We start from the raw sequence: 13,343 nt of genomic DNA, 5'->3' as shown, positions 1-13,343 counted from the left end.
GAAATTCCTATATAAGGGAACCAGTTGATTGCATCAAAGTCGTAACAAGCAGCATTCACTCCTGAAGAAGCGTAGAGCCACAGGGAGAGTCGTTTGCATTGTACATGGCTTTGCAGCAATCCCTCATACTGATCAAGCATGAAGTGACAGCAGAAGGAAAAACTCCCCATTAACAGGAAGGAAAAACCTCCAGCAGAACCGGGCTCAGTATGAACGGAAATCTGCCTTGACCGACTGGGGGTTACAAAAGAGAGAGACGCGACACAACAAGACAGACAAAAAAGCACAGAAGCACACATTGATCCAGTAATCTGCTTTACATTAGATGGTAATAGCGGGTGATCTGTCTTCCCTGGATGATGTCACAGCTAACAGAACGCCAGACCAGGTGTACCTACTATGAAGAAAAAATAGAAAAAACAAAAAGTTAAAAGCTGAAATGACAACAGTCATGCAAAATTGAAGAACAATAGACCCTGATATCCTCCAGCAGCCTAAGCCTATAGCAGCATAACTATAGAGGTAGCTCAGGGTAACATGAACCACTCTAACTATAAGCTTTGTCAAAAAGGAAAGTCCCAAGAGCCAGCTTCTAGTGGAGGAGTTCAAGTATCTTGGGGTCTTGTTCACGAATGAGGGGAAGATGGAGCGGGAGATCGACAGGCGGATTTGTGCGACGTCTGCTGTGAAGCGGGCGCTGTACCGGTCCGTTGTGGTGAAGACCCAGGACACGCTGGAGAGACTCTGCTGGCCTGGGAACGCTTTGGGATTCCCCCGGAGGAGGTGGCCCAAGTGGCTGGGGAGAGGGACGCGTACGTGTGTATTGCATGGTAGACGGGCGAGGAAAATGCGTGACAGCTTTTGCGGTGGCTGGTGGCGGGAGGTGCGCGTACCCTAGTGGTGGCCCATACGCCAGAGCGGCACTTGGCTGCGAGGGCCGATCATCACCGCTTGCGGTTTTAATTATATTTGTAGCCTTAACTTGCTATTTAGCTAAATTAAAATAACTTAAGTATTGCTGTGTTGATATTTTTAAAATATCAAATTATTATCAAATCTAACCTTTAGCGGTATATCATAGGAAAAGAGTGATAAGAGAAAGGCAATCACATAACCATCTCCATAGTAAAGATCTTTCAAGTATATTTAAGTATCCTTTGTAAGCCATAGGTCTCATCCTAAATTGGCAATGAAAGATTAATCTCTCACTGGTCAACAGTTTATAGCGGGATAATACATTTCTTTTTCTGGTGACGATGGGATCATTTTCTTATTTTCTAAAGAAAACTACATAAAAATATCTTTTGTGAGAAGGGATATTTTCAGCCTCCACAGTCTTGAACGATATGTGAACACCTTTAACTTCTAAACCCTTTGGTCCCTAAAACTGTTATGAATGTTGTCAGTTTCACCAAAAGAAACACATTTGTTTATCATCTATCAATTGTTTGTGTACTACATTATATAATTCAAGCAAGTTGTGAATTTTCAAATTTAAGAAAAGTTTATAACTGCAAAATGCTCAGCTAAATCCCTAAGAGATAAACAGATCATTTGTTTCCTTGGTGTTAATGGCAGCTCCCATTATCAGGCCTGACATGCTGATCCTGACACTTGCTTCTTCTTTATTTACCACACTCCTGTTGGCTGAAATTTGAGCAACCCTCTTACATAGCTGCCACCTATGCAAAATCAAACCAACATAAACATGCACACACATTAAAACTTACATCATCAGGCATTCTACTCTATTTGATCCAGTTGCATTAGATATGTTATGAATCTACATCCACAAAACAGGATCAAACTGTCATTTATCATTTAATCAAAACCTCATGAAGGGAGTCTGTTGTTTGATACAAACCTTACATGCAACTATGTTTGGCGCTCTAAAAACACTATGGATGTTTTAATTCACAATTTTAATTCTTTAGTAACAGGGAGCCTCTGTTGTCTAAGAAGAAATCTGTTTGTTGGTGCTGCAGTTCCATCTTTTCTCACTGTGCTTGATGTCATCTTTTTACTCTACCAGTGTTTTTTCTTCAGAATTTGTTGCAACATTGCAATGGATACTCATAACATCTCAAAAGTTCTGATCCAATAAATAAGTGTTGAAGTAACGAGAGAAAATACGTTTTGCAACATCGAAGCAAAACGCATTACGCAGCAGCAGCGAACTCCTGGGCCAAGTTTCAGAAAGCTTGCTTAGTGGATATTCAGAATAGGTTCTGGGGTAAATTCCTACATACACTGGCTTTTCCATTCCAGAAAGCTCAGAAACCTTTACCCTGAGTCAAATTATGAAAACAAGTTACTCCGTGAAACAACCCTGCTAACCAAGCAGAGTTGTTTGGGCTAACTGAGATTTCCTTCTTTTTAGTTGAGATCTGAAAGTGTCGGGAGAGGCATGTCATTTTCTGGAGGAGCCTGTATGCTGGAGCGCAAATATTCAGCAGAAATCTCTGTTGGGAGAGGCTGATCAGACCACGACTAAATTTCTTAGCATCTCTGTGTTATGCCATCAGGTCATGGGCAAAAATCAGATTGAATTGGGAATAACATGTAACATGAAGAGAAATCAAAATGGTTTGTAAGCAAAGGAATTTCACACATCCACGCAGAGACAGCCTCTCACAGCAGGGTGCCCTGCTATGAGGCCAGACTACACCTCACTTTCCTTCTTCTTGCTTGTGGACTCTCAAGGAGAGGGTGGCTGGGGAGAACAGTCACCCATGCGGTTTGCATGAGTCTCACAAGCATCTGCAGGGCCAACCACGCTGAGTAAAATGTGCTTTCTGTGAAACTCATTTCCCGTTGTTTCATTGGAACAGCAAAGGGCGAAATTCTCTTCGTCCAGAGAACCCGACTGGCATCGGAGAACTGCCGGCCGAATCAAAGCTAAGTCTGCAGTCTCACTTCTGCTTAACCAGACACCGAAGTGAAAGAATCCATCCATGCCGAACCAGCTTTGTTTTGCTTCCTCAGGTGTTGCAGGAAACGGACTCCAGACGGAGCCAGAGCGGCCAGCACAGGACTCATTTTCCCAAGCTGAGATCACATGCAAGGGACTTGACTACGATCCCGGGCCTGCTCCAACCGCCACGTTTCGGTTAGCCGCTACTTTTCCTGGATGCCCAAAGTGAACGAACTGACAAAGAGGCACCGACAGGCTTGGCAGAGAAGTAAACAGGGAAATGGTTAAATGGATGATTTAGAAGGTTTACTCAATGTGTTTTTACAGTGTTTTTGAAACATGTGGAGCTTATATGGAGCTTACAGGGTAGCATGGAGCTTAACGGCAGCTTAAAGGGTAGCTCCCGTTTTTCCCGCATTCTTCGAACCGTGCCATTGCTGATGTAATTTGAATGTGTTTTTACGGTTATAACAAACGTTATCTCAACAAGGGTTTTATACCTTGATAGGTTATTGATGTATTGCGTTATCCGGTCCACTCATTACGACCAGAATGAAGCCGAAGCTTTTTAAATTTAGCACCGTATGTTTGCTAGCTAATGCTATTAGCTTCCGGTAATATTTGCCCCTCTCAGATACGACTACGATTCGTTTCAAACATAAGGTTTGTTTTGTTTCGCTCCACCATCATTCAATAGTGCTATGAGCATTACCGCATTAATATTGAATATTAATGTTGATTTAGTGGCAGACCTCTCAACTTTTATCAAAAGTTAAGAGTGAGATTATGCTAATTTGGGGGCGGGGCTTGTTTTGGGGGCGGGGCTAACCGGACCCTGGAAGAGCCGGTGGAGTCAACTCCATCTCATTTTTATCCCACCAGACAATGAAGTAGACATGTATTACTTGTGTTAAAAAGAGAAAGAGACGTATTAATACTTTATTGTTCAGTTAATGGATTAAGACATAAAAAAATACACAATTGTTCAAATAATACTGAATAAAATTAAGTAGTTTTAAGTTATTGACCAAATTATTACACTGTTACACATTCATCTATGGGTTGTTTATCATTGTAAATCTATAACCTGATTGGTGAATCAGGCTGAGTTTCATCAAGCCTTTATGGTCAACATTTTCCTCTCAGCAGCAACACTGAAGCACACAGAGGTTCCCGCTGCATCTTTACGCACGATCCAGCTGCTGATGTCTCCCTCTTTTCAGCTCAATGCGCTTCTAGACTGTTACAGTTTATAACATTTCCATCACCTTTCACAGCGACAGGTTTCTCAGTCAGTCGCCGCGCTGATCAGACGAATTTCTATTGCTGTCGTCAGTGCGCTCTGGGCGGTGAGGTGGGCGGATTTTACCCCCATTGGTGAGCTGCGTGGACAATGCATAACTAAATACTGTAAAGGGCTCCTGTAGAGGGAACAGGGGTACTGACAGGTCTGAGATGAAGCCCCTGATGTTACAAGTTCTTTAAAATGACCCTTAAAAGTGCGCACCTGAATTAAAGCGCGAGGCAGCAGCCCACCGAAGCGCCACTGAATCTATGTTGTTAAAAATAAAATAGCATGAAATACAGCTACTAACTCTCCTATTGACTTTAACTGGCACACGTTGCTACCGATGTGAGGACATTAAACGTAGTGATTCACGTTTTGAATGGTGAACGGTGATAAAAGCACCTGCTCCAAGGGAAAGGAGGGGAGGGAGAGGAGCAAGCGCGGAGGCACAGAAATACGGTGCATGTAGTTAAAAAATGCAGAATTAATAAAAACGAAACGTATAAACAGACCAAGTGACTTTTTAAACTGCATCTGGTTAGCAGAACTGTTTTATGATCCTGCGTGCAGCCATGACTGGTTCTGAATGAACCGGTCATCTTGCAGCAGCTCTCCCCCCTCCCCTCCTGTGTACGCAGTACAGGACCTTACCGGCTTACTTTCACCACTGTTAAGACTAAAATTATTCATAACTCTGATCACTCTTCCTGCTGCTCTGTTAAAAAGAACTGCAGCAGGAATTACTGATGGCCACAAGTTGTGAAAGAAGCCGAAACAGCTCAGCAGAAGGCGGAGTTTTGTGGTCCGCAGCCCAGAGGGGCTTTGTGATTTTTATGCGTGAGAAATTCCATGTTTGCGTGTGAAATGTCATGTGTTGCGTGTGAGCGTGTGAAGTCAGTGAAATGCGTGTGTCACACGGTCAATGCGTGAGAGTTGAGAGCTATGTTTAGTGGGTTTTGTATAACTTTAGGATTAGTCGATTTTAGCGACCGATCGCTACAGCGACCCCTAGCCTCCCGGAGGTATAATTGCATTATTAAAATCGAGCGTTCTAGACGTTTACTGATGTTTACTTAGAAAATCATTCTTTAAAATATTATTTTATTAAATAGTGTTTTTTTAACTCAGGATTTGCATTGTGAATGGGTTGAAACACAACCAAATGTCTTCACTTAGCCTCTAGGAATGGTTTGATCTATAACTAACAAGAAACAAAACTGTGATAAAGAGCAAAAACATACCTGTTTGTCAGTGGGCCTATGAAGGGGTTGGTAAGCAGCTGCACAGTGGCCTTGGAAGCAAACAACATTCCTACTTTGACATTTTCATTGAGCAGTTTGCTGGCAGACTGAGGGCAGTCAGTGGAATTCTGTGAGAGCTGTGCACCACCAGCGGTGGGAGGAACCAGGTCAGCGGTACTGATGGTAGAGTTTGAGCCCGACAACCTGACAGCGTTGTCGTACAAAGACACAATAGCGTGGAAGGACCCAGAAGGAACTTGTTGCAACAAGCTGTTATTCCTTATCTCCACATCAGTTGACTCATCCAGGTTGTAAAGATAGCTGGGAATGATGGGAACTGGTAGGAACAGAGGCAAAACACCAGTGATACAGGGAAATATGGGTAATGCACATTAGCTTTGTACTAATCAACTCATTAAAAGTTCTTCAAGCGTAATTCATGCATACTTTTTTCTTTAAACAACAACACTAAGAACAATTATTATCAATAATGATAATATTATTATTATTATTATCATCATCATTGTCATCAACAACAACAATAATAATAATGTTAACAGTAATAACAGTAATAACACTGATAATAATATAATAACTATTATTATTATTATTATTAGTAGTAGTAGTAGTAGTAGTAGTAGTAGTAGTAGTAGTAGTAGTAGTATTTACTACCAGTCAAAAGACTCGCCTTCTCATTCAATGGTTTGTCTTAATGTTTATTATTACCTCTGGGAATTCCTTCAAGACAGTTTGAGTGACCAAAACAATAGCCTAATCATAGGAAGATTATTTCAAAATAACGAAAAGCCATTGAACGACAATGGTGAGTCAATACCTTTGACTGGTAGTGTATGCCTGTATTACTGTCAATCATCATGGATGCCTGTTGATGTCGTTTGTGTTTTGTACACTAGGAATTGTTCTATACACCTGCTGCATTACTGGCAACTAAGCTTCACTTTTACGCATAAGTATTTACTCATGATTCACTGACTCAGCTGATTAAATCTGGATAAACATGCAATAAACTAAAAAAGAAACAGGAAGAGAATGATTATTTGATTATTGATTATCTGAAATAGACAATTGAATTAGGTGTCTATGATGACTGCTTGTGTTCCCAATAATCTGTAGCATTTGCCTATCAAACTATAGTTATTTTTCGGTTTTCCTTTTTTTTAGCGCTTGTTTCTTACTAAGAAGCTATTTCGAATTTGCGTAGCTGCTTCACTGCAATGCATGATTCAACGCAATGGAGAACAGCTGGGTTACAGAGATGTGATTGAGGAATAAAACATGGTGATCGTGTGTCCCGGACGATTCAATGTCTATTTTAATGGACAGAAAAAAACCTCTGCTACGCCGGAATTTGGCATGGTCTAAGACAACATGACATTAATAACGGAATTAGGCTACTCTTGAGACATAGGCTACAGTAAAATTGTCCGCAAATGTAGCCTGCTTCATTCATTTGCCTTTTTTTTTTTTTTTACTAGATGTGGATAGTAGCTTTGCGGGAGTTTTCTGTCGAGAAGTCACATCTCTGTTAAACAGTAGATAACATAGAGTTCTGGAAAAAAGAAAAAAAGTCAGTTCTAGGGTTTTAATGTCTTATTATCTGGCCTTTACCAGGTTCCAAAAATGATTTAGATCTCACTCCAAAACAACCGCGTCATATAGGGCTATGCCAATGTTAAAGAAAGATATAGTCATAATAATAAATAAATGAAAGAAAAAACAAACAAACAATAAACTAAAAATATCATAGATCGTCGCATGTAGTTTTGTTATGATTAATGTATAATTATTATCCAAATATCATATAACAATATTATTAAACGGGTACAACAGTGGTGTGATTAGTCTATTTGCAGGGGCAGACTTTATGTCAGCAGCTGTATTTCAGGGGCGGGCGCTTGAATTGGGAGAGAATCAATTTATCGCTGAACATACGAATGTCAGATTGGAATTGGGTCACGCAGATTGTGCGTGATAATTTGGGACAAGCACTCTTAAAAGAGAGGAGAGGGAAAAGTTTACAGAGATGTTGGTTCGCACTTACCGACTACCGTCAACAACATGTTATCCAGGAGCAAAGCGACGAAAACGATGAAGAGAATCAGTTTCCTGGACTGTCGCTCCTCTCTGAGCCATTTGATCAGAGTGAACTGCCCGAGCGCATCTAATCCCCCCATGGTGTTAGTCCTAACAGAGCGCCTTCCTGGGCACAGCAGCAGGACTTTAACTCTGCCTAAAGATGGTGGAAAAAGTTAGATGGAAATAAGAATAAGAAACTACGGAGTAAACATTAAACTGTGAGCTCTCAGAGGAACTCCTGTCCTACCTCAGGGGAGCAGGCAGCAGCAGCGCAGCTGGGAGGGGGAGATCGAGTCTTTTTACTGACTGGAGCGGCTGTTGACGTCACCATCTCATAATATTTACATCCCCGTCACACCTGTCTTCAGTCAGGGTAGAGATGCTGCATCACAGCACAATACCACCATTTAAACAACACCACAGCGCTGCTCTGCCCTGACACAGCAAACATGAAACCTGCCTCCCTTCCAATGGAAAACTCATTCTGTCTGCTGCAGCACTAAAACGGGAGGACAATGCTGATGTCTCTATTGATCTTGTTCTAAATGTGTGGTTATATACACTATTTCAACCATAGATGAGCATTTATAACAACTTAGGAACATACATTCTCCATTTACACAAAAAGAACTGAATTTCAAATTTTTTTCCTGTATTCACGCTTAGATCCATTAACTTTGTCATAATATAATATTTTTTGCAGAATATTAGATTGGCAGAAACCCTGAATGAAAGATTTTAACATCTTTACAGTAATATGTGATAAAAAAAAACCTTTTGTTGAGGACATCACAGTTTTTGAAAAACAAGAGCAAAATTGTAGCCTTTTCTTTGCTGCTGATGGTGTTTCACCATTATGAAGAAATTAACTATGCAACTATGATGGAACAGTTGCATGTTGACACAGTGTTTTTTTATTGTTCCTTGTTGTCTGTAGCAAGTGGTTGACTTGGTGTTTTCTGTGTGGAGTTACAAGTCCTGCTTATGCAGTCTCCCTGTGGTGGTCAGGATTTGGGTGTTGTTTCCCACCTGGTAGACCTATTAATAGCGCATTTGGTTGCATTGTTTGCTATCACGCATATTTTAGTCTTGTATCCGAGGACCCAATGCACCTCCTAATTCACCAATTAGGAAAACATTCCTAATTATAAAAACATAACCCCTTCAACCACATAATACAGACCATAATTGGCTCCTTAGTTCCAGTAAAAGGAAAGCTGAATGCTTCAGCATTTTGATGTTTTGGACAATTCCAGAGAGATTCCAAAAGATTTATGACATTTCCATGCTCCTAACTTTGTGAGAAATCTTTGGACATGGTCTCTTCCTCTTCCAACATGAATCTGCACGAATACGGCAAGCAAGGTCCATAAAGAAATGGATGAGAGAATTTGATGTGGATGACCTTGGAGTGGTCCTAAACCCAACAGAACACCTTTGGGTTAAATTAGAGCAGTGACTGAGAGCCAGGTCTCAAAATGCTCCCTGGGGCCATTCTGTGGTAGCCCACCGCTCCCTAAGAGATGGGTTAAAGGCAGAGGAAAAAATCCATTTGAATGTATGCTGCAATGGATAATGAAGATGATGCTTATTATCATGTAATATTCTAATCTTAAATTTAATATTAGTGACATAAGTTACTGACATAAGGATCTTTTCAGTGATATTCTAATTTAATAAGATGTGTCTTTAAAGCAATTCAACACTAAAGATCTGTTTCGCTGAGACATTTGTGGATTTACCAAATAGTAGAACAAAACTTTTTTGAACACTGACAAATTCATCCATCCTCCTCTCACCCTCCTCTCCCTTTCGGTAAAATATTTGGCATTTGTGTATTTCAAGTCAAGCTGGCAGTAAAAATATGCTATTAGTGTTTTTGTAGTAGAAATGCTAAAAATATTATCCTACTTAGACTAGAATTGGCTTAGTGTGCATTGTTCTCTTTATTAAGGCTTGATAACACTGCCATCTTGTGTTGCTGCTTGTTACAACACACTGAAAAGATAAGTAAATGTAACTTTAAACAGCCAACATAAAATTGTACAGGCTGCTTTAAAATGACGATAAAAACAACAGCATTTCTGAAAAATTAGACAAACACTGACATTTGTATAGTGCAGATCAGTGGCGTCTCTGGCATAATAAGTTAAGTGGGGCACAAAAACTCAACACCTATTTGCAGCAACACATTTTTTGTGATAAATACAACCAGACCGTGATCAAGTTTAAATTAAACAGATAAACTAGCATAAACCAAGACACAATAACATCCATTTTATATAAGCTAAATGTAATTGAATTTTTATACATACAATTATAAATAAAGGCTTATTCATATTGTTCATTTATTGAACAGAAAAGATTCACATCAATCCTTCAATGAGCTAACAAGGACAACCAACACCAGATTAATATTTACTTTTAGTTTCCATTTTCCTATGTTTTATTTTGTTTAATTTTTCATACATTTTATTCCAACAGTTTTTTTTAACTTGCTTTTATTCTGTTTTTATTTTCCAATTTTTTCACCATGTAAAGCACTTTGCTTTGTTCTTGTACTGAAAAGTGCTATACAAATAAATTTGCCTTCCCGTGCCTAGATGGTTAAACACCATCCAGCAGAAAGTAAACGTAACATGTGCAATTCAAGTATTTTGATTGGACAATCCGAGTTTGAGGCCAGAGGAATTGTGCCCCACGGATGTCTATTGAGAGCGTGTTGGGCATACGCACTGCCATTTTAGATGTTTATTGAAACAAACGTTGGTGGGCTGGCCCCAATATCAAGGTGCCTCTAGAGGATTTAGTCAGATTTCTGTCAGTCTTAGATATATAGACACAAATGTTTCTAGCAGAATTTTATTGATAAAGGAATGGTAAGGGAATAAAGAATGAACCTGCCCAAATGATTATTGTGAACATAGAGCTCCACAGCGACATCTGGTGGGGCCTGGCCCCACTGGCCCCAAATGCAGGTGCACAGATGCAGATTTTCTTAATTACTATTCTAGTGTTAGATGTATGTACATGTGGTACTCATGCATATGAGGTTGAGAACAATGTGACATCTGAAGAGGTTTTAGTGAGGATTCTTCTTCTACTTTTTTACTTTTTGAATTTTTGCTCAGAATCAGAATCAGCTTGTTTGCCAAGTTTGTGCAGACAAACAAGGAGTTTGACCTCAGTTCCACTTTGCTCTCAGTAAAGACATTATTAATATAAAATAATGAGGAGGGAAATAATTTAGTAAATATGTGTATATAGAGTGTCCTTTCAAAAGAGAAAGACATAATTGCATAAATTCAAACTGGAAACTTTGACTTTTAAGTGTCAGACTGATGGACAAGGGTGAGAAACTGTCTCTGCACAGATGATTTTTGTAAATAACACTCTGTAGCGCCGATCTGAAGGTAAAAGTCTAAACCTTTTGTGTCAAGGATGTACGGGATCTACAGTAAAGGGGCATTTCTTAAATTGTGTCACATTGCCCGTAGACAGCCCAGTTTCCCGGCTAGTCGGACAGGAAGAGTGCAAAGTACATTGGCAACAACCGAAATACAAATCATTTTGCAAGATGACAACATCCCAGGAGCATCATTTGAACCTGCTTCAATTAAGAAACCCAGTGTAGAACAGCTTAAACGTTGGTTGAAATATTGAGGCCTCAAGGTGAGCGGACGCACGCACTCACGCATGCATGCGTGCATGCACGCACGCACGCACACAAACATGATCCCTGTGAAAGAAACAATCTACTTGATTTATGAAAAGAAGCAGAAGACCACCAAGAAAACTACCACGCGCCACTTCTAATCATCACAAATGCATGTATTTAGCTGGTATTTATACACACTGGAACTTTTACTGCTCGTAAAGTAGTTGTCGTGGAGGAGGGGGCTTGAGCTCCGCTCTCCTGTTGCACAGCGCAACAACCAGAAAAAGGGGTTCTGTTGGAAAAAAGCAAAGCTAAAAAAAGCGACTTCATGTTTAAAAACAAACCCAAGAAACCGCAACCGCCGACTCATCCTTACACTCAGGATGGCGCCGCGGACGGCCGACATGGTGTGTTGGTGCGCACTTTTTTGTTTTGTTTTACAACTTAACTCTGGTTTTTGCGATGATACCCAGAGCTCTTTCACCAGAGAAGAGCTCATGAACATCAGGGCAATATCACCAGAGGATTTATTCCCCACCTGTTTTCTCCCTACACTGGAAATTTTGAACATTCTGGTCAAAGGTACGCTCACCTTTGCTCACGCAGCAAAACGCCGTAGGAGAGGGAAACGCTCCGGTGCGCTCGTTCGACTTCGCCAGTGCGGACTCTCTTCAAAACAGGGACTTCTCTTCATCTGCTGTTTTGGTCCTCATGGAGACGTGGCTGTGTGGATTAATACCCGACTCTGTGCTGCAGCTGGCAGGCTTCCAACTAGTTATTGCCCTTGGTGACTTTAACAAACGAAACCTCACTCATGAACTTTATTAAATGCCTAATCAGAGAGGAGAACATTCTGGATCACTGTTACACCACAGTCAGAGATGCTTATCACACCGTCCCCCGTGCTGCACTGGGCCAATCTGACCACGTTATGGTTCACCTGATTCCTGCTAACAGGCAGAAACTAAAGCTCTGCAAACCTGTAGTTAGGACATCAAAAATGTGGTCCAGTGAGGCTGTGACGGATCTTCAGGCATGTTTGGATTCTACTGACTTCAATGTCTTCAGGGCTGCTACCAACAATCTGGATGAGTACACAGAAAATGTGACAACATACATCACCTTCTGTGAGGACTGCTGTGTTCCATCACGAACCAGGGTGAGTTACAATAATGACAAACCCTGGTTCACAGCCAAACTCAGAAGGTTAAGGTTGAATAAGGAAGAGGCCTTCAGGAGTGGGGGCAAATGCAGATTCAAAGACGCAAAATACAAGTTTAGTAAGGCAGTGAAAGAGGCTAAAAGACTGTATTCTGAGAAGCAGCAAAACCAGTTTTCAGCCAACGACTCTGCATCTGTCTGGAAAGGGCTTAGGCAGATCACAAATTACAAGCCTAAAGCCTCCAACTCCATGAACGACCGACGACCTGCACAACTTCTACTGTCGTTTTGACAGACAAAGGGACAGCCCTGCAACCTCACGACCCCTCACGACAGATCACCTCCACCTCCTCCTCCTTCACCTCAGTGACAACTCTTTCCATACATGAGAGAGATGTTAACAAACTCTTCAGTAGACAGAACCCCGGAAAGCTGCTGGAGCAGACTCTGTCTCTCCATCCTCCTTAAAGCACTGTGCTGATCAGCTGTCGCCAGTGTTCACAGACATTCTTAACACCTCACTGGTGACATGTCATGTGCCAACCTGCTTTAAATGATCCACTATTATCCCTGTTCCCAAAAAGCAAAGGTCTACAGGACTTAATGATTTTAGACCCATCACCCTGACCTCTGTGGTTATGAAGTCCTGTGAGCGCCTTGTGCTTTCACACCTGAAAGAAATCACTGACCCCCTCCTGGACCCCCTACAGTTTGCCTACAGAGCCAACAGGTCGGCAGACGACCTGTCAACCTGGCACTCCACTACATCCTCCAGCACCTGGACTCGGCAGGAACCTACGCCAGGATCCTGTTTGTGGATTTCAGCTCTGCCTTCAACACAATTATCCCAGCTCTGCTTCAGGAGAACCGCTCCCAGCTGAGTGTGCCTGACTCCACCTGCAGGTGGAATACAGACTTCCTGTCTGACAGGAAGCAGCACATGAAGCTGGGAAACATGTCTCCGATTCACAACTCATCAGCACT

General features: G+C 41.3%; 1 protein-coding gene across 1 annotated transcript in view; it reads right to left on the bottom strand.

Annotated features, from left to right (window-relative positions):
• The window catches only part of slc18a2 (solute carrier family 18 member 2), a 156,574-nt gene extending 148,593 nt beyond the window's left edge, over positions 1–7,981 (bottom strand). Inside the window, exons 1-3 of the mRNA XM_036130650.1 lie at positions 7,788–7,981; positions 7,506–7,694; positions 5,444–5,780 (exon numbers count right to left, since the gene is read on the bottom strand). Coding sequence (XP_035986543.1) covers positions 5,444–5,780; positions 7,506–7,638 — 470 coding nt within the window. The 5' untranslated portion in view covers positions 7,639–7,694; positions 7,788–7,981. The remainder of the gene's footprint in view (positions 1–5,443; positions 5,781–7,505; positions 7,695–7,787) is intronic.
• Between the last annotated feature and the right edge of the window lie 5,362 nt (positions 7,982–13,343).

Source organism: Fundulus heteroclitus, unplaced genomic scaffold (assembly GCF_011125445.2).
Source record: "Fundulus heteroclitus isolate FHET01 unplaced genomic scaffold, MU-UCD_Fhet_4.1 scaffold_37, whole genome shotgun sequence".
NCBI classification, from domain to species: domain Eukaryota; kingdom Metazoa; phylum Chordata; class Actinopteri; order Cyprinodontiformes; family Fundulidae; genus Fundulus; species Fundulus heteroclitus.
The sequence above is the reverse complement of the archived record's forward strand: the minus strand, read 5'-3'. Positions and strand labels throughout refer to the sequence as shown.